Here is a 20590-nt window from a genome sequence, read left to right as displayed (position 1 = left end):
TTTAACAACACTTGGGACATCTCCTGAATGAGCTCTGCAGAAGGCATGAAAGTAAAATCTACATTTCCTATGTCAGTGACACCAGTGTGCCCCTTCATGATCCCTACACAGAAATGCCTCCATATTGCTACAATTTGTCCAAATACACTCATTTTCTGCAAGATTGTTCCTTCCAGTAAAGCTGCTATATTCTGTCTTAAATTACAGCTTTTTCTACATTTTCACCAGTGTATGCATGCTAGAGAACAGCTGCATTGCAGAGGTACATATTTAGCACATGGTATCAAACCAAAAAAGAAATACAAAAAAATGAACCAGTGTGTCCTACTGGCTGCTCTATGTCAAAAGCACTGTTTGGTCTTCTGATATAAAACACTACAGAAGTAATATTAGCAGATGTCTGTTCTGCTTCAAGTATTACCCCAACTTTAAATGCGGTCTTCAAATTTTTGTGCAATTCTTTTTGTAGTATCACGTGAATAAAAACATCAACATGTCTAAACTAAGAAAGGAAACTATTACCTCCACTGTAACACTGCACATATGGTAGAAGCTTTAAGTTGAAACAGCTGTTTATTGGATGGATTTTTTAAAAAGGAATATTAATGTGGCTTCTAGCCCAAATGCAATGGGTAGCAACAAAATATCGGGACTACCGCAAAATGCAGTTACAAATATACACTGACAATATCCTTCTTAAATATTAATGGCTCTTGAAATACCCATCAGATACTTTACAAAGCTTCTCTATTTTAAGTCTAACGATTTTTCTAAGTTTCTTCACAAGTAGTGCAAATACACTCCTTATTCTTAGGTCATCCCACGATATGGCTGGTTTTTGTGAGTGTGATTTGTTTGTGTTCTTCACTGCAGTGACACAGGGACACTGTAGTCATGAGCATGGAATGCAATGCTTGCTGGACTACCTTGGGAAAAAAAAAATCTACCTTATTCATGTACAGCTGTAAAAGTCTACTAATTAAAAATTTCACATCAGGTTACCTGATGGAAAAGTTAATGATTCCCTGCTATGGAGGAATTGAGCAGATCCCCTGAAACATTAAACTGTACAAGCAGTGTAACAGGCTTTTGTCCCCTCTCTACAGACTACAAGTTTTCAGTTCTTGAATCTTGTTTGCTCACAAATGTGATTGAATTTCCTAAAATAAAGAAAAACATAAGAATATTAAAATGTAACAAAGTTCTCAGAAGTCAGGCAACAAAAGCAAGTCAGCATTTTGCACAGGGTATTTTAAATGTTATATAGTCTAAAGCAGACCATTTACACATTAAAAATATCTTTTTCAGAACCTGTTTAGATCATACTTTACTGTCATTTTACACATAACAGGATTTTCAACATCTCTCCTGCCTAACCCTCATTAGTTTTATTATGTACACAGAAAACATGTTATTAAAAAGCATTCCTCTATACTTCTGCATACTTCAAACCCAGAAGGCAATTAAAACAGGAATTGGTGATTTAATTTTCCCCTGCAAGACATTAGTAACTTTTAGTAGACAGCATTACACAAGTCATTAAGAACTAGAATTAACCAGGCTAATTTTACATTTCAACATAAATACATTATCTTACTGGCTTAGTGGCTTCTGGAGAGAAAAAGTTTTTCTCAGCCTGTTTTATGTAAGTTTTATGGGAATGGCAAACCTGTCTTCATGGATTACACAGGTAACATAATTTAGTAACAAGCACTTCTTCCCACTTCTCAAAAACATTTCACTGTTCACTCCTGGTTTTTCTCTTGCTTGGGCCATGTGGCCCCTCACACACAACTGAAACAGAAGTTGGTGTTGAGTGTGACACTACATGGTGGAGCACATGGTGCAAAGGAGACCCTGAATTTCCCCCTCAGCTGGATTAGATCAAAGCTCAGAAAACCTTGCTCACATAATCTAACTACTTAGCAGGAAAAAATTATCTCAATTAAAAAATTAAAATATTATCTGGATATAAAGGAGTGGTATGACAGGATTGTTTGCTTTTATGGATTTTAGGAACTAAGAGTACCAGCCAATAAAGTTCTAGGAAGGACTAATGCTTGGGGGAAAAAAAAGAAAGGAGGAAAAAAAAAGGAAAAAACTCCTGAGTCATTTTTATTCTAGATGAAATTATCCACAACATGAACAAAGATGACTGGTGAGCACTTTGATATTGAATTAACGCTAACATTTCAAAACCAAACCTCCTCTGGGAACACAGACAGTCCTATAACGTCAAGTTACAAATAGCAGTGGTACTTCAAATTACATCTGCAACTTAAATCCAAAATTATTTTTGAAAGCTATTTGGTAAAACCCTTGAATTTGTAAGAGACTGCAGATGAATATTTTACAAGTCTGTCTTATGATCTGCTTGCCTGAGCTGTACAGACTGGTTATTTTCAACCCACAGTACCTGAAATATTAAAGGAATTATGCTAAGTGGGTATGTACGTTGCAACATTAGAAAGATACTGCAGAATCTTCTATTCATTAAGGCAATTCCTCAGTAAGGGGTAACAGCTCCTCTGTCTTAAATTACACTAAGAATTTAGAGAATTATTCATAAGGCTAGAAGGATCTTTCAACCCTCCCAGAAACCAGTTAAGTTCTTAGGGAGAAAATTTTTGTTTTGTTTTATGAGTCTTTAATATTTGTCTTACTACACATGCATCTTTTTATAAGAATAAAACTGCATTGGTCATCAGAGGCCTTGATATTTTTACTCAAGAAGTTTGATTTACTTTGGAAGGACATTTCTCACCAGATTCCAGGAGTCCAAGGCTGGTATTAAAACTCCTGACAAGTAGAAGGTTAATCTCTTTTCAGGCTCAGTATTTCATTTTTGAGGCATGCCAGATTCCTTGGGTCAGAGATGTAAGACCTAGAAACTCCTCGGGAACCTGCTGTGGCTTATGTTACACGCTCCAAGCTGCTCCTGTTGCTAATTATTCCCACCAACTGATCCCTTCAATGGAAGCTGCACTTCACTAAAAGAATCCTTCCACCCCAGTGGGTGGAAAAACAGACTCAAGAAGTGTCAGCCATGGGTTACATTAACTTACAAGTGCTGGCAGTGCCCTTGATATGCACGGAGAACTCATTTCAAAGTTGTGTTAAGAAGAAAAATGGCAAAAAATTCCCCAATGCTCACCAAATCCTACTTTATGCTGCAAGTTCTGGCACTTCAAAGGCTGCATTTAGATCGTTGGCTTGTTTCTTTTTTTAAGAAACATAAGGCAAAACCACCTTCTAAAGTGTACAACTTACATGGCATGATGTGCTTTGACCTGAGTTCGACAGTTGCGTCCCCAGTAGCAATCAGGACGTGACGTGACAGTCACTACAAGAAGAGCAAACAAAATGCTGCATTTATTACAGAAGTCATTAAAGTGACCCAGATTATTAAGCCACTGCTAATGGTGGTTACTCATCAGAAACAACATATAATTGGCAAGAAATGACTGTAGAACTGTATTGTTTCACAACACTCTGTGAAGGACAAAAAAATAGTTTTTAATGTTAGTGCAGACTTATGATGAAAGTATTTGCTTCTCAGTACTGTCAAGTGAAGTTTTACCATTTATTTTAATAGAGATGGACTTGATTAGACACTCAGCATTTGTCTAGATGTATTTCCATACAAAAGAAAGATTATTAATTTGGGTAGAGTTTGCTGCTTTCCCCCAATTTCAGATACATTACAACTCAGCTGTCCCGCAGCTGAACTGAAAAGCAATGCTAAGGGCAAACCAGGTACACAATTTTTGCTCATTATGTACAGCAGCACAGAGTTCTCAATAACTTAAGACTGGGAAGATGTTGCTAACAGCAAGAACTAAGTTGACAGAAGTAATATTTAAAAGCAAACTGTTGGAACAGCTTCTGATCCAAACAAAATTTAGGTCTGAAGGAAAGACAGCTGCTTGCATGCTGTTTTGTACTAAAATTGTAAATGCAAAGATTTAGAATCAGTTTATGAAAGCATTCTTGTTCCTAGTTGAGAGCTGGTAAAATGTTAAATTCTTCATGAGATGCATCATTTTATGTATTGAAACAGGAAAATATATTTAATTACAGCAATTGGTTCCTGTTGACTATATTCAGATTTTACTGAGTTCCTCTTTTCACTCTGCAGATATATTTATTCTACAGATGAGAAACGATACTGAAAGAAAAGGTTCCATTAGGGAGTCTGAAAATAACTATACACAAGCTTAGCAGCTGACAAGTAAAGCAAGGAGCTAAGACATTAGCCCTGCAACAAGATTTGCACTAGGCAACAGGAAAGTGCCAAAAGAACACCGATACAAAGATAACACTCATGTTAACTCTTCAAATTCCTTTTCCCCTCCTTACTGTGTAAAACAGCCCCCACCTGGCAATTCAGCAACAGGAATATTCTGCCTGTACTGGTAGGCAAGTTCTCGAAAGCTGCGAAGGCCACAACAGTAGCAAAGCACTGTGTTCCCAGTAATTCTGTAATCTGGGGAGAAAAGCAGTTTGTAAAATGCCAGGCTTAATAAATCAGGTTTAACTAAAGAGCCAGGACTGCACTCGTTCTGTACACAGAACTCCAAACTTCTTGATAACAATGCTGAGTTACATCCAATCAAGGAGTCATGCACATGCAAACTGAACACAACACATACCTGACAACATAAAAACTCCTCTTTGAAGAGCTAAGAGACTTTCATTTAACATATTTTTCCATGTCAGACCCCTGGATGCCAGGTAATCCTGAAAAGAGCAATTTAAGTGTTTAATCTAGAAAAATCTCCAATCTTAAAGAGTAAGCAAGCCATTAACTCTCAAATATTTCCAAATCTATCAGTAAGTATGTTTTCAGAATGGGTTTATGCTGATGACAAGGAAAAATTAAATACCTGTAACTTAATTAGCATGATACATTCAGACCACAAATAAAACCTCCCACTCAGTATCTTTTTTTCAGATCTCCACTTTTGCCAAAAGTTTGCAAATAGATTCATTCCAGTCACATTCTCATTTACCTCAAATCAAGATTTCACCGAGTTTACCTAATTTAGGCAACCCTGTTATAGTATGGGCAAAATATTTTCCATACAATATTTTCCATACTTGTCTGGGACAAAATATTTAACAAGCTTTCCTGGTATGTTTTAATTGAATTATTTTTATCTTCAATAGTATTTTGGATGATCATTTGGAGCTCATTTAATCAGCCTTTTAGAATCCGGTTCTGCAAGTGACACAGTTGCTGCCACTGTAACTGTTAGGCAGCACATCATTTCCATTTCATTAGTGAGTATACCTTAAACTTTTATATTTGTTATTATCACACACAATGATTTTTAAACATACCTTTAGGATATCTGATTCATAGTGGTTGTTATTCAGGACTCCATCTAAACACTTATCACCAAGATTTATTTCTAATCAGAACAAGAAGAAGAAAAGTTACTATTTCTTGCCCAAACCCTGTGGCCCTCACACATTTTCTGAAGGTTCTTCTGTTTCCTGAAATAACATGCACAGGCTCATGTGAGCACCAAGTACATGACTGCCTTCAACATTTGCTAATGCATGTGATTTATAACTTCTAGTGGCAAAGACAAGATACTGAGATTTTAAAATTTCAGCTTCAGTCTGCAAACTCTACCAAACTGCACAAATTACCTGTGCTAGTAAAGCATATTCCATTAGCTCCAAACTGCAGCCAAGCTATTCCAACTGTTCTAATTTACTTTTTTAAATGTCAAAAACCCCTGAGTTTCAGAAGTCTGCATGTTTAAGAGGGCAAGGTTCTTTTCTGATCCGTTACCATCAGATGTTCTGTGCTTTTGCACTGGTTTGTGTAATTCTCTTACTAGACTGAAATACACCATGGTTTTTTATATTGGAAAGAATTGTGCTCAGCAAGCGTAGTTTCTAACCCCAATATTGTATGAAGACACAAAGTTAAACCCTCTCAAAGTTAAGACACACACCACTTCAATTTTTTGTGTTTGTGATGTGAGGACACAGGCCTTGCTTCTTTTTGCATGACTGTGCTACAAACTAATCTATGTCTCTTAAATTACTTAAAGTTCAAGACAGGCAGACATTATTGCAAACTGAACAGGCTGATAAGCAAAAAATTACTCCACAATACCACAGAATGGTGCCAAGCAGCCAAAACACGCCATGCGAGTGCAGCCCCAGTACAAGTGACAGAAGGGCTGCAGACAAACTGTGCCTGTAAAATAAAGAAAACCCCTGTAAGGACATGAACACAACAAAACTCAACAGTTACCATTCTCATAAATCAGTAACAGAGCCCTAATAAACTTGGTTTAAAAAAGGTACAACCTTCTCATTTAAAATACATTCTTAAAAGGACTGATAAATTCCTTAAAGGAAGATTTTTGCATGCTGTCACTACAAGTGTCCAAATAAAGAAGATTCATACAAAAAACAGTCTTCAAGTAAATTTAAGTTTAATAATAAATAAGGAGAGAGTTCTGTAGAAAATAAAAAGTGTACACACATTGCTGAGGAGCAACATGAGGATTCTGTTCACGCTCTGCTCTTCGGTCAGGCATTGGCTGAAAGCAGCAGGTGCATATTACATGACTCCCTTGAGCAGGACACACATATTCCTGAACAGCTGGATGGGTTAAAAAGGAAAGAAAAAAAGATTGAGCAATGTACACAATTGCAATCTGGATGAGGAATCTTAGTGAATATTAACAATATAAAAATCTTGAAGTAAACAAGCAACCTTTTTACAAAGACTCTATAAAACTGCAAAAAAAAAACCAGCATTCAGACTTCTCAACTGCACAGATGTGTAAAATATTCCAGTTTGTAGAAAAGGTTAGGAACATTTCAACCATCAACAACCCATTTTGGACAATCACAGCCAAATGTTGTATTTGCAAAGACATTGGTGTGGAGTTGCTCTCACAGTCCTGTGAGAGCAGGGAGCTTGCTTAGGTCTAATTTAGTTCATTGTTGTAGCACAGCTCATTGCTTAGCTCAGGGGAGCTGGAGATGATCTTCAAAGGTCCCTTCCAACCCCAGCCATTCTGTGACTCTGCCCCAAGTGTCTGAGTTGCAGTATTTTAGTGCTGCACTGCTGGGGCAATGTGACACTGACCTGCAGGGAAGTTGGCAGAGGTTGATGGAGCATCTCCCAGAGCCTGCATTCCTCCTGCCTCTGTCTCCTGGCCTGTGCCAGGCACAGTTGGAACAGAGTGTCTTCGGTACCCTGGGCACTGTCTGCATACTATATATGGTTGACTGAAAGAATAATATGAAATTATACCAAACAAATGCAAATACAACTTACGTCACTATGCTAGACAAGGTTGGTCAGACTCTCAAAGTTTAAATTTAGGATTTCCTTATACAGTAACAGATGAAAGTTTATGTAACTCAGTACCTAGCTCTGCTGTAGTTGTGACAGATAAAAACTTTGGGTTTTGTAGTATTCCTCAAGAAGTTTTAAACAAAAGGGAAAGGAAAAAAAAGAGCAATGCGACCGAAAGAGAGAGCAGAACAAAGCTGGAGTAGTTATCTACAAGAATTCTTCTGTTCCCATACAAGAATTATCTACAAGAATTCTTCTGCTCCAATGTAGACATTGAGCAAAAAGTATTTGCTGTTGAAAATAAAGAGGAGTTATTTTGGTACTTGGGAATTGCTAGAGTCAAGCATCAATTGCTTTGGTACCATATACCAAGTGAGAGCAGCACTGCAGGCACATAAAGCACAAATAATTGCAAACACATTCATAGATCATGGACTGCTTTATCTCCTGATAAAATCTTAGCCAGAAACCTGTTTTGTTTTTTTTTTTTTCCTTTTGCACAAATCAACATAGAACTGTTGGTCACAAACTGAATCTTGCTGGACTTCTAGGAAGTTCTAATTGCTGCTGATTGCTCAAGGTTCAAAAGGATGGCCAGCAAAACTACAAAGTTAATTACTGTCAAGAGTGAACTTAATCTGCAAACAGATTCTGGCAATGCTCACAGAAACACTATCAGGAATAAGAGCATTTGTGAAACTAACTCAGTTTGTGGGTCTGTGCATTCAAATATAGGCACATCTAATTCAGCACACAACTTAAAAACAGACATACCTGATATCTGAGGATTCACTATCTACATCAGACAATTCCAGTAAATCTTCAGAACTTCCCTCCTCATCTGAAAAAGATCTCCGCACCTTAGGCTGCAACATGTCTTGAGTAATTTTGTTTCTGGCGTCCATGCTCCGAACATCATCTTCATTGCGACATTTATCTGGCATGAGAACCAAATTCCAATTTCAAGAGAAAATAACACCTCACATCCCCTATCTGCACTCTACTTTCTTAATGCAGTTACCATTATTGTGTTTTCATTTCCATAAGACTTGCTTTTGAATGAGAGAGTTGTAGATCATCTTTGTTAAATTCCCCTCTCTGTTAAGGAGGTCCAGTATCAGGCAACTTAAGTTTTGTTTTCAAGAGGTCATGATCAAATTTAATGACATCTACATTCAAGTATGTTTTTCAAAAGCATCCTTCTCATGATTAAGTAACAAATTAAAATGAAGCATTCTTAGCACACTCACATCATTACATCACCTTCCACAGGTTATTATGTGATGTTAAATGCACTTGTTTTCTGACAAGCCATGTCAGAGAAAACAGCAGGGTAAAAACCCACACAGGTATTTTACAGACAGTGTGTCCTGACATCGGTTATGCAGCTCATGTGTGAAACCCACTGGATTCTGCCACAGACACTGTTCAACTTGCCTGGATGCTGAATCAGGTAAGCTTCAACCAAGTTGTTCAATATGTGATTTTTACAAATACGTTCTACTGGACAACGACAAGTTGGACATAAAGAAGATCTTTCCATCCATCCTGAGTAGCAGGCAGCACAAAAAGTATGCATACAAGGCTGCAAGCTGGAAAACAAAGAAATTGAGTCAAAACACAAATCTTGCATTTTTTCAGATATACCCATAACTCTGAAAAAACTATTTAGCATTGATTTGACTATCTGCATAGGGTAGGAAAAGGAAAATCAAGAGGGCTTGTGAAAATGCTGATTATCCTGACCTCCTCAAACAGTTGTCACTGGATGTCTTGCATTATTCCCACATGATTAAAGCTTTTGTCACTCTTACATACCTTACACAGTCATGCAGCAGTTCTTGGCAGATAATGCAAGTTAACGTCTCTTCCATCTTATCTGGTTTCACATTTGATGTTTTTGCATCTTCAGAGCCAATTTTAATTATACATTCACTTGAAGCTGCTGGTGAAAGATGTGGACAAGTATCTTCATCTACAGAGACAGAAGGAGACAGTTTTTAAAGCGTTTTTTAACTTATTTTTATTCAAGTATTAAAAAAATCCCTGAAAAATAGATTCACTGTTCACTGGCAACAGTCACAGAAAAGGCTCTTGCTTTACACACTACAGCTTCTGCTACTGAAGACATTATTTTCACGAGACCAGAAATCAAGTAAGTGAGACAAAAGAAACAAGCTGAAGGACTGATGACAGCTGTTGTAAATCAATTCGGAGGGATGGGGGTGAGAGTTAAGTTGCAGAATACTATAGTATACTAGCCTCCTTTTAGTTTCTTCTTAGCAGGTTCCAAACTTTCCTCCTCCCCTGTTCTTTGAGAATCTGATTCTGCATTTTCTTTGTCAGTGATTTCTGAAGCAACTGCAGAAGCTTCAGCATTCACATCCACCTTTTCATGCTTGTTGTGCAGTGCTCTGAGACACACGGTTTCTAAGATGGGGAATGCAGGCACAGGAGTGACAACTGAGGACTGTGATCCTATAAAATAAAAGCAGAAACATGAACATGACTGCACACAGCTGTGGGATGTGTGAAAACAAAAGGCACTCAAATCCTGACATGGCACATGCATCAATCCAAACATCTGAATAGGAAAAAGTGGAGCAAAAAAGCAAAGACTGCATAACTTACTAAACACACTCTGAACCAATCTAATTGGAAAACCTGGGGGAAAAAACCTATTAGTTGTGTAACCCTACTTAAAATCCCCATTCCTCTTTCAATTGGGGAGTATTTATTCTTAAGACTATTATCCATACCAGGTCTTCCTGACAAAGATGCCAGGCCAAAGTTTTGCAATACTGATCATATGTAACAGGTTGGGATCACAGCAAAGGGAAAGCTTTGTTTCCATAGGAGCCAATGAGGTCCCAATGAACTGCTGACAAATGCATACAGGAATTCTCACAATTCCTTCCAACTCATCCATCAGGATTCACCCTGCCTGCCCATAGAGAGAAAGTTAAACTGCACATATCCACCTGGTATTTTCACTAGAACTTTACAAAGCAAATTCTAGACTGAGATAGGGGCAAGAGATCAATCTGTTTAAATTAAAAACTGGAGTAACAGCTGATGAGCTGGACTCAGTGATCCTGATGGGTCCCCTCCAACTCAGCATATTCTATGACTGTGTGATCAAACTTTAAATACTTGTCCCAAGTCTCACCAGATGTAGATGGATTATCCTGTTGAACAGATGCAGACTCAACCGGAGAGGTAGGAGAAGCATTAAAGAGGTTTGATGTAGAAGTAGATGGCTGTGGTTCCTCATAGCAAGACTGAGTAGCTGACAGTGATGAGGTAATTTGGGTCTCATCATTACTTCTTCCTGTACTTGAGGTATCTTTGGTCACATGGCATTGGTTTTCTACATTAACTTCTACAGTTGGAAGGAGGGAAAGGAAAGAAAAATATCTGTGTCACAGTCACCACATCATGGCTTCAAAATTCCAAGGACTCAAACTCTCTCAAGAGGGTTACATTAGTCATTGGAGCTTAGCTCCTCTTCATGGATCTTGAATTACTTCCTTACCTACTGGTTCTTGAGTTGCATCATGTTTTGTGTTTAAGGATTCATAAAGATAAGCAACATCTGAAAGAGATTTAAAAATATCAATCATGCTCTTTAAACAAAAATTCACTAAACTTAATCCCACATTAACAACTTCTATTCACAAGTGGCTGCATCCCTAAAGTGTCTGACAATGGAAGAGGCAAATGAGGGGTCACCTCAATAGTACCATGTTAATACTCCTACTTAGGAGGCAATTAGGAGCAGCACAGCAAGATCTTTTCTTCCCAGGAAGCCAGGCAGAGCAGATTTTGTGTGACGTTTAACTTGTGCCAGCCATGGAACCAGAGGCTTAATTATTTCTAAAACCTAAAATCTGCTCTGTCAGAACAGACTGTATTTTTACTGACACTTGAATCAAAGTTCTTCGAAGAAGCTTATTATTTCTGAGCTCACTTTTCAACCTCTTCAATCAATATTATTTAATTTCTTTGTGAGATACATGAACTCTCAAAAATACAGATTGGGACATGCCATAAGTTTCAGCCAGAAACTAATTTAGAATCTATTAATAACACCAACTAGATAATATCCTTTTCTTTTCAATCTTACTTGAATGTAATATTGTCCCAAAAATTCCTCTACCTTGCTACCTTTTTGTCACCTCCAACCACCTACAAGCAAGTAAGACTGTCTTAGTTTGCAGCAATCCTTTTTCTGATCAGAAGTTGAAATACTGTCTCCTTCAGCAGGACTTAGAATGGCCAAACAGGCATGCCCTATCTAAATTTTTCTCTGTGTTTGAAGATGGAAAAGCTGAAAAAGCAAAACTGGAGGCTTGGTAATTTAACTATTTATTAACCCAAAGGGAAATCAGTGATTCAGTTCATTGCCTGGAAAATTCACCCAAGTGATTCATCCAAGTAGCATTAACTGCAATAGTGCCAACTTAGAAAGGATTTGGGAGATAAACTCCACAGACAGAAAAATACAGCTTATCACTGCTTCATGTAACATTTACACCAGACAGCAGAAATCTGTCTGCATATAAATTAACAGCAATTTCATAAATGAAGTATTTAAACAGTGAGTATGTATCAAGAATTTTTAAATTAATAGTTTATATGGTTATTACTGTATGAAAATTGTAAATACAGCATTGTTCCAGGTTTACCAATTCTACTTTCACTGTAGGGCTTTCCCCATCTCCCCCTCCCCATTTTTCTTCCCTCTTTAAAACAAAAAAAGCCAACCTACACACACAAAAAACCCACACACACAAAACAAAAAGCTTTTGCAGCCTTTCCTACTGGTGCTAAAAACTGCTTCACTGGGATATATAAAGTATCACTAACTACCCCAGCAATCTGACTTCTAAAAGAAGCACTGGACATGTGATCAGAACCTCATTACTTACCATTCCATGCATTAGTTCTACCAAAATTACTTCTAGGCACATTTAAATTTCAGACAGTTGCTCAGATTTGTCTCTTTAAAAACTGTCACATCCATGACCTCTTCTCTAGAGACTTGTTTTTAAACACATTTCTCTTTAAAGCAGAACTACTCAATTTTATTATACTGATATTTCTTTTCCCTCATGACTCAAAAGAAAATGACTAAGCATGCCATTTAAAAAGTATTATTCACTTACTGTTCTCTGGCTCATTTTTTCTGTAAACAACATAGATCACATCCCCAGTCTGTAATGGGTACGTCTGCTTCTTAACCACTTTCAGTTTATTAATTACTGTTCCATTAGTACTATAAAGAGAAAGAAAAGATAACTTAGCATAAATATTTTCATAATTACATGGGAGAAGGAAGGGAAAGCACAAGATACTTTTAAAGAAGAAAAGCTATTGGCTGCCCCCTAAAAATATAAGTAGACTAAAAAAATATTTTTTTAAAAAAAGGAAGTCTAGAAAAAAAAACATTTCTCCAAAGACAGAAATGCAGAGCTACCGGAACTTCAAAGCTCATTTGCAGCTACTGGTAGAGATGGCAGTTGACAGACAAAAGACCCCTGATATTTGGCCAATGTCTCCAAATAATTAGATGATTGTTTCTGTACAATAGTCTCCACCCTTTATGTATAAAACTGAAAGGACAATACGAGTTCTATTCAAAAAGCTCCAGGCTGTGTTTTCCTTTTAATACTGGAAATTTCATAAGAGATTCTGTGACAAATGAACTTCTGTACAGTCAGGAATGCCATGCAGTGTTAATTTTTTTATCCCTCCTCCTTCAAAAAGGAAAAAAAACTAAAATTGTGAGGTTATTTGGACTGTTTGCAACTTGAAAGTGAGAAGTTAACAAGGTGGAAAAAGTGATACATAGTGAAAGATGAATTTGAATGAGTTATTTTGATATTGATAAAAAATTCAATACTTCTAGGAGAAACTGAACTAGGGAAAATGAAAATGCAGAGCATTGTTGATTAATTTCTTTATCCCCTTAACTATGGGCAATGTTGTATACATAAGCCACTAATGTTTTCTAACCAAGTCAAGTTATTAAAGTACTGAATAATTCCAGCTCACTTGTAGAAAGCATCCTTCAGGGCTGCAGCCCTCTCGAATTTGAGTCTCTTGCCACTGAAAATCTCAGCAAGTGGGACCAAATATGAATGAACAGAAAATAGCTGCTTTTACTGCTTTTCTTCCTCTGCAGAGCAGCTGCAAGAAATAACAGCAAAGCTGTGCTGCCACCTCCTGGAGGCACAGCCCGTGCCCAGGGCACCACGGACTGCTCCTCACTGCAGGGCAGTTTTTTGGAAATAAGCATCTTCCCCCTTCTCTTTTCTAACACAAAAGTATGAATTCAAAGTTCAACAGGAAAATCAAGCCCTTGAAAGCACTACAGCAAGTCGTGATCAAGGTATTAGCTCTTGGTCTTGCTGCTGCAGCTGCTTGCACAGTCTATGTGGTCGAATCAGCTAATCCAACATAAATGAGATGCTACTTTAAACTTTCAAGAAATGAACACAAAATTTTGGGTCACACTGATGAAACTTCAAGGTTCTCCTACAAGCAAAAAACTGCTCATAGCTTGTCCTATTCCCCTCAGGCCTACACATGTTGACTAGGCTGAAAGACATAAGCACTAAAGAACCAGCAGATCAGAGAAATCACTAAATGACTGCCAAAGTTTAGCAATTGAGAGGAAAACAGAATTTTAGTCAGTATGTTAAAAACAACACTGATTTTCAACTTCATACTGATGGCAGTGATAACATTTAAAAGATAATGTGAAGCAAAATTTGTATTTCCTTTAATTGTCAAATAAATAGTAAAGTTTACACCAACCTCTGAAAACTGTCAGAGGTCCTTTAACAAAACTAGGAAATATCAAATTTGACCTCCTCAATTTTCCAGAAGGCATCTCCCACCTGCCCCAAGTATTCTAGACCTTCTTTTGTAATAAATCAGCTAAATTCAAGCAACAAGACTTGTCTTTTACTGAATTTTAACTTCTACTGGTAATTCCTAGCCCAAATATTCCACTAAACATAGTGGGGAAAACATCACAATAATGTATTTTATGAAGTAACTCTGTCATGACTGCCAAGTTCCAAGATTATTCTGGGGGACAATAACACAAGGTATCTTTGGGGAAAGGAAAACTCCAAAATATCACACACCTAGTGATAACCTGAGTTGTTACTCAGGCTTGGTTACACAAAGCAAGATGCAGAAATAGCTATGCAAGACCCTACTCATCCAATTGACCAGAGACAGACAAATCTTTTCAGTTCTGTACTTAAACAGACTTCAGTGAGAGCTGACTAATCAATTACTTGGCACACATGGACCCAAATGAAATAGGAATAAATGGATATCACTTAACACAGAAAATCATAAGCTTTTCTTCAATGCATTAGTAAACAAAAGCAGTTGTATTTATCTCTCAGCCAACAACCAAAGGGAAAAAATGATTCAACTATCCCAGATAATTTTATCAGTCTTTCACTTCCAACTCCAGGCTTTAGCATGAGGCTTTTAACAGATATGGTGACATTCCAGATTAATGTTGTGGGTATTTTTTAACCAGACACATATGATAAATTATGACACTTGTACATTCCTCTGATGTTTCAAATTAAACTCCCCATAAAATAAGTAGAAAGTACAATGAGAATCCCAAATATGAAGGCCATTCATTAGGACTTGAATTGATGCCAAGTGGCTGTACCATTTTTCAGGGGGAGAAGAAAAACAGTACTATCATATATAAATGGTGTTGTGAAACTATGTCACAAGAAGTTCCAATGTCACTTTTTTAAACAGTGAAAGAAAAAAGATCAGCCCTTGACTCAATTCCAATGTGGTTGATGACTCTACAGTTTCATTAATGAACCATAAATTCTGTTTACCTCCCAATCCCATCTGCTGTGCAGAATAGATATGAACAGCTTCACTCAGAACAGGGTTACTTTTGAATTAGATGAATGATTTATGTATTGAACAAAACTTTCATATCCTTCCAAGAAAAGTGCCAGTCTAATAATTTCTATTATTTATTTGCATACATCCAGGAAAATAATGTAGCTTATGTTAAAGATTCTGGGTTAACAGTTATCTGATGTTAAAGTGCATATAATCCTGAACACACGGTAAACTGAAATGAGTTTTGAATTCTATTAAGGTACAGAATCCTTTCTGTACTGTAATTCTCTACTCTTTCAATGTTCATAGATAAAGTTTTGACTGGAGGGTGAGGAAAATTCAGTAGCAGAAGGGACGCCAGCACCAACTGCAGATCAACCTCCGATTTACCCACAGAAAGGGAGTATCTGCATGATTATCAGCCTTGTCTAAATAGTTTCCTGATCAGAAACATCACCTACTACTTAGAATCTTAAAAGGAAAAAATCCTAGAAAATAATAAGAAATTAAACTAGTTGCCTTTAAAATTTCTTTTTCAAAATGGAGACTCTTACAGCTGCTTTTACTGGGAGAAATCCAACTGCTGCCTCCACTGTGTTAGGTCAGCTTGTACAATTTGTTTTCTTTCAAGCAGTATAAAGCAACTACTGCATGGTTTGGAAAATAAAGCAGAAACATATCCCAAAAGAGGGCAAGTCTGAGTATTTTATTTTAATATTTGCTAACTCTTGGCTTTTGCTACTTCCAAACTTTTATTTACTCAATAATTTTGAATGCTCTACAGATTTTCTTTCACCTACAAATTTTGGGTAATTCTTCCAAAGTATATTCAAGAACTCATTATGCTATCAGAAGACAAAATGTTGGCTGTCTACATATATCTGATTATATTCTTTGGATTAAACACAACAGGGAAACAAAGTCCACTCAGTTTGACTGTCCCACACTCACTGCCTCCTTCAATGCATTCCTCTTCACCAGAAAAATCTGAGCTTGACCACAGCAATGCTTCCAAATTATTTTCCACTTCAGAGAAGAAAAAGCTGACCTTGCAGTATTTTTCTGTGACTCTGGGCATTTTTACTGCCAATTCAAACATTCAAGAACTATCTTCTTTCAGCTTGATTTTTTGGGACTCATCTGCTACTTGGCACAAACATTGGAATACCCAGAAGAACCAGAAGAGTTTTCTGCAAGCAGTCATAGCAAACCTGTTTGGTTTCTTGATTCAGCAACTGGCAGCCACACTTCAACTCACAAGAGGGAAAGCACTCCAAGGGTTTACTCTTTTTTAGATACACAGAAGGTTAACAGGCACAAGCAGCTCCCTGGCAAAGCTCCATGGGTGCAGCCTTTCTGCTACACAACGTTGTAACAAGCCTCACCTTTTCATGAATATACCATACACAAAATCACCTTTAATTTGGCTTTGCTAGTTTTCTGCTGGCTGCACCTTCTGCCTCAGGGGGTGGTAAGGGAAAAAAAGTAGGCAGGAATGTTTCTGCATCATGCACAATTTATTTAGCTTGTTCTGTCATAACATTGGTTTAAACCAATTCTGCCAGGGACAGTTTCTCAAGTGAGATTTACAGCTACACTCTGAGACTGCCATACAGGCAAACATGACTTGGTTTGCTGTTTGGAACATCCTGAAATTTAGGATTATATTGGAGAATTACAACTATAAACCTTCCCCAAACATCTCAGTTAATATTTTTTTCCCAAAAATTTAGCATTCCATCCCACAGTTTCTAGGAGTACAAGCCCTGCAGGGATCTATCCTGGATATTCTGGACCTATACCTCCAGTTACAACCTTGAAGAGGAGAGGGAATACACCGTTATCAGGCCTGCAGATGACAACAAAGCAGGGGCAGAGCTGCCATCAGGGGCACTTTGGCAGGCCAGCGGAACGTGTCCATGATGTACAAAGATAAAGAGGAAAGTTTCATATTTGAGGTTTTGAGGGATATCATGTTGAATCCCTGTTTCAACCCAGAAGGCAATTAAATATGTTACTATGGTAGCTCAGGGTTACTATTAAATACCTGCTGAGCTTTTGACAAAAGTCCCTCCAAGAACATTCTGAGAAACTCACCTTGTATCTTCCAATGACACTTGACCAGACTCTTCATCCACTACGATTTTACAATGATCTCCAGACACCAACTTGTTGCCAGGGAAAGATAAGTCACAGCCTTAAAAAGAAAGATTTCCCAGCAAGCTTAAAAATACACATTACCCAGTCAGATCAGCATTCTGCATGGCTATAAATGCAACATAAACTGACTCATGTACATCTGCAATAGTTCAAAACTTCTGCTGTCACACAGGCAGCAACACAGCCTAGTGTGAGACACATAAATACAAGTGGTGAGATAGCCCCATGTGCTGATATAACCATTTCAGCTGCGTGAAGATATTTCAGTTCCCTTTTTCCCCCAATCCTAGCCCTCAAAGATGGAAATCAAATCACAGTAACTCTTTTCTAGAGTGCTACAGAAATATCCACACATATCTGAAGTGCTCAATTTAACTTGATTGAGGAGAAGTGGTAGGAACCAATAACTGATAAAAAATACGTAAAAATTATTATCACTGCTCTATCTTACAGTCTTTTGTTTGTTTTTAAACAGGAAAGTTTTCCTCATCTCTGTTGACATGGTTATATTAATAACGCTGAAGAGAATTACAAATCCAGGACTAAGATTTAGGGATAAACAGGAGAAGTGTCATGACAATGTGATAAAAACCTTCCTACCCACAACTCAAGGGCTCTGAGAAAACCTTGTCTTTTTACCTCACTTTAACACTGAATATTCAAAGCAACATGCAAGGTTCTCCACTGATCTCTCACAAAGGACTCAAAGCACTAGCTTACACCAAAGTTGTAATAAACAACCATGATTCCCCTCCACCTATTCACACTGTGGGTGATCTGCTCTCGACAACAGATCCAGCAGGAAAGCAGCAGGCATTGCCTCATACTGCTTATAAATCACAATTTGGTATTCTAGTAACCATCCATTTAACTAATCCATTAGCAAACAGCTATGAAAGCAACTGAACAAGAAAGAATTCACCTTTTTTTCTGCCAGACAACCTTCAAACAGACATCAGCTTGAAGAATTTACCCACAGCTTAATGATAAGCAATCTCAATAGGTATCACCAACTGTAAATTTGCAAAACATTTTTCCTACAATACACTGTCTGCCTTTGTCATAGAGCTATAGCATCTGGTGTTTGCTCACAACTATTTACAGGAAGTGACTGATCAGCCAAAGAGCTTGAACTGAAAACAGGAAAAAGAAAATTAGCACCGTCAAGGCAGTGTAAAAGAAAGTTTAAAAACTTCAGTCCTTGTTTCAAATACAGTGAGCATGAAATCCTTTAAAATAAAGGCAAGAAGTAAAAGTCCTAGACCCTGGGAATGAAGCTTTCAAATCGACTCTCAGAGAAACTTTTAGTACTTGTTGGCAGTCTTTATGTGGCCAGAAGAATTAAGGGCTTTTATGTGGGTGTTTTCTTCTCTGTGAAACCGAAGCATTTTGCATTGCAATTCCAACTTATTTTAACCACAGAAATGAAACTAGAACGTAAACAAGACTGAAGCATAGAAACTTCTGAATCAACAACCGGGTTTCCTTATGTATACAAACTGCCACAGACTACCTAAAAGGCACCCTGACTTTGAAACGCGCCCGTGTCACAAGTTACTGAAAAAGAAAAGGCCAGCACAAAACTACATATTCACACCGCTAAGAGGTAAACTGGGAATACGGGGGGACCCGGCAAGCACCTCCAACCGCTGAGAGCACCAAACCCAACTAGCTTCAGTCCGCCCTCCAGCGCCGCAAAGGCCAGGAAGGGGGATGGCCGCTGTCCCCCGAACACCGCCCCAGGCCGGGGCAGCCGTCCCGGTCCCACCTTTCTTGCGCCCGATGGTCCATTCTCTTTTCAGCAGCAGGACGTGCGGCTCCGCCTCATCAGCACCCAGCCGGATCAGCTTCCCCCAGGGCTGCGGCTGCTGCTGGCTCTGCTCGCCTCCTTCCGACTGCTCCATTTGGATTCACATCTGACAAAAACAAACAAAGCGAGCCCAAACCCCATCATCACGCGGCGCCCGGGCCGGCACAGCGCTCCCCGGCACCCCCGGGGCCGGGCCCTGCGCGCCGCCGCCCCGCAGCCCCCTCGCACGCCCGGGGCTGCCCCGGCCCCGCCGCTCCCTTTTGTGCGGCGGCGCCGCGAAACCCTCCCTCCGCCCCGGCCCCCCGCAGCCAGCCCAGCCCCTTCCCTGCGCCCCCACCCCGCAGGGCCGCTCCCCGCCCGACGGGGACGGAGCCGGGGGAGCCAGCGGGGAGCCTCCGTCCGTCCGCTGCCTTCCCTGGAGCGGGGCGGGGGCGGCCGGCGAGGCGCGGGGGTGCGGCGGCCCCGCCGTGCGGCCCGTCCCGGCTCCTCACCCCAGCGCCGCGGCCCGGGCGGCTCCTGTCAACAGACATTGCCCCATCAGCTGATGCGGCCGGGGCGGGCCCGCGCGCCCATTGGCCGGCGCGCCGCGCGGGGCGGGCCTTCCGCCGCCCGCCACCGAGCCGCGCCGCGCCGGCCGGAGCGCCGCCGCTTCCGGTGAGGCCGCGCCGCGCGCCGCTCCTAGGGAAAAGCGGGGCTGCGGAGGGGCTGAGGCGGCGGAGATGCCCCGGCGGCCATCTTGGGTGTGGGCGGGTCCGCCGGCGGGACAGGCCGCGCGCCGCCATCTTTGTTACGGGCAGATCTGTCGCCTCCCCGCGTGCGGGTGTGTGTGTGCCGGCAGCCGGCTGAGGTCGTTTCAGCGGTCTCATGCCCTGAAAAATTGCCGTAGTTTAACTCTTGCACGTTGAGCAGACATCGGTTTGCCAGCAGCGGCTAAATAAAGAACACACCCTGCTGTTCCAGGGCCAGGCGTTAAAAAGCAAGCTCGGACTGAGGCAGGATCCGTGTCCGCTGATGGAGGGGTCACGCACGGAGAGGGCACCCCCAGCTTTGCTCAGGAGACTCTTACCAAGTGAACCCTGGCATTGTCGGGGACAAGAGCAGGGGACAGAGCTTCTGAACCTTGAGACTCGTCACTTGTCTCTGTTATCGCATCCAGCACCTCGTTTCCATGTCCTCCATTTGGTGGTCCTTGGTGTAAATCAGCTTCGCTGTGTGCCCTTGTTGATCTGCTCGTTTATACTGGCTTCGTTTCTTTTTCTGGGACATTTGTACCACGTGCACCATCATTTTTTTAGACCAGTTCGCAGCCGGTATAAAGTGGCTTCCTAGCCAAATGAATTGTGGTCCTTTTGCACAGCATCCTTCTCGTGGCAGATGCCTTTATC

At 39.8% G+C, this 20590-nt stretch overlaps 1 protein-coding gene across 2 annotated transcripts; it reads right to left on the bottom strand.

The window, feature by feature from the left end:
• CHFR (checkpoint with forkhead and ring finger domains) lies at nt 1–19849 on the bottom strand. 2 transcript variants are annotated; one of them, XM_068208779.1, is made up of 18 exons: nt 19697–19849; nt 19164–19311; nt 17333–17432; nt 12502–12611; nt 10869–10928; nt 10503–10715; nt 9596–9811; nt 9152–9308; nt 8771–8925; nt 8108–8270; nt 7121–7263; nt 6509–6628; nt 6134–6217; nt 5344–5414; nt 4653–4740; nt 4379–4486; nt 3271–3343; nt 1–1160 (listed from the first exon to the last, which is right to left on the bottom strand). In XM_068208779.1, the coding sequence occupies exons 2-18, from the start codon at nt 19297–19299 to the stop codon at nt 1118–1120; spliced, it is 2040 nt and encodes a 679-aa protein (XP_068064880.1). In that variant the 5' UTR covers nt 19300–19311; nt 19697–19849; the 3' UTR covers nt 1–1117. The 2 variants fall into 2 exon arrangements, with proteins under 2 accessions (XP_068064880.1, XP_068064882.1); XM_068208781.1 differs by having other exon boundaries at nt 9596–9763.
• Nucleotides 19850–20590: the final 741 nt, after the last annotated feature.

Source organism: Anomalospiza imberbis, chromosome 18 (genome assembly GCF_031753505.1).
Source record: "Anomalospiza imberbis isolate Cuckoo-Finch-1a 21T00152 chromosome 18, ASM3175350v1, whole genome shotgun sequence".
NCBI lineage: Eukaryota > Metazoa > Chordata > Aves > Passeriformes > Viduidae > Anomalospiza > Anomalospiza imberbis.
Note: the sequence above shows the minus strand (reverse complement) of the source record. Positions and strands in the feature narration are given on the sequence as shown.

Bases quoted from the DNA above. Each gene is read 5' to 3' on its own strand.
- CHFR (XM_068208779.1), bottom strand. From the start codon at position 19,299: ATGGAGCAGTCGGAAGGAGGCGAGCAGAGCCAGCAGCAGCCGCAGCCC. The intron at 8,926-9,151 runs GTATGTAAGAGT...TTTGTTTTCCAG, and splicing joins CTGCTGCATGACTGTGTAAG to CTTGCAGCCTTGTATGCATA. The intron at 7,264-8,107 runs GTATGTCTGTTT...TTATTCTTTCAG, and splicing joins AGTGAATCCTCAGATATCAG to TCAACCATATATAGTATGCA.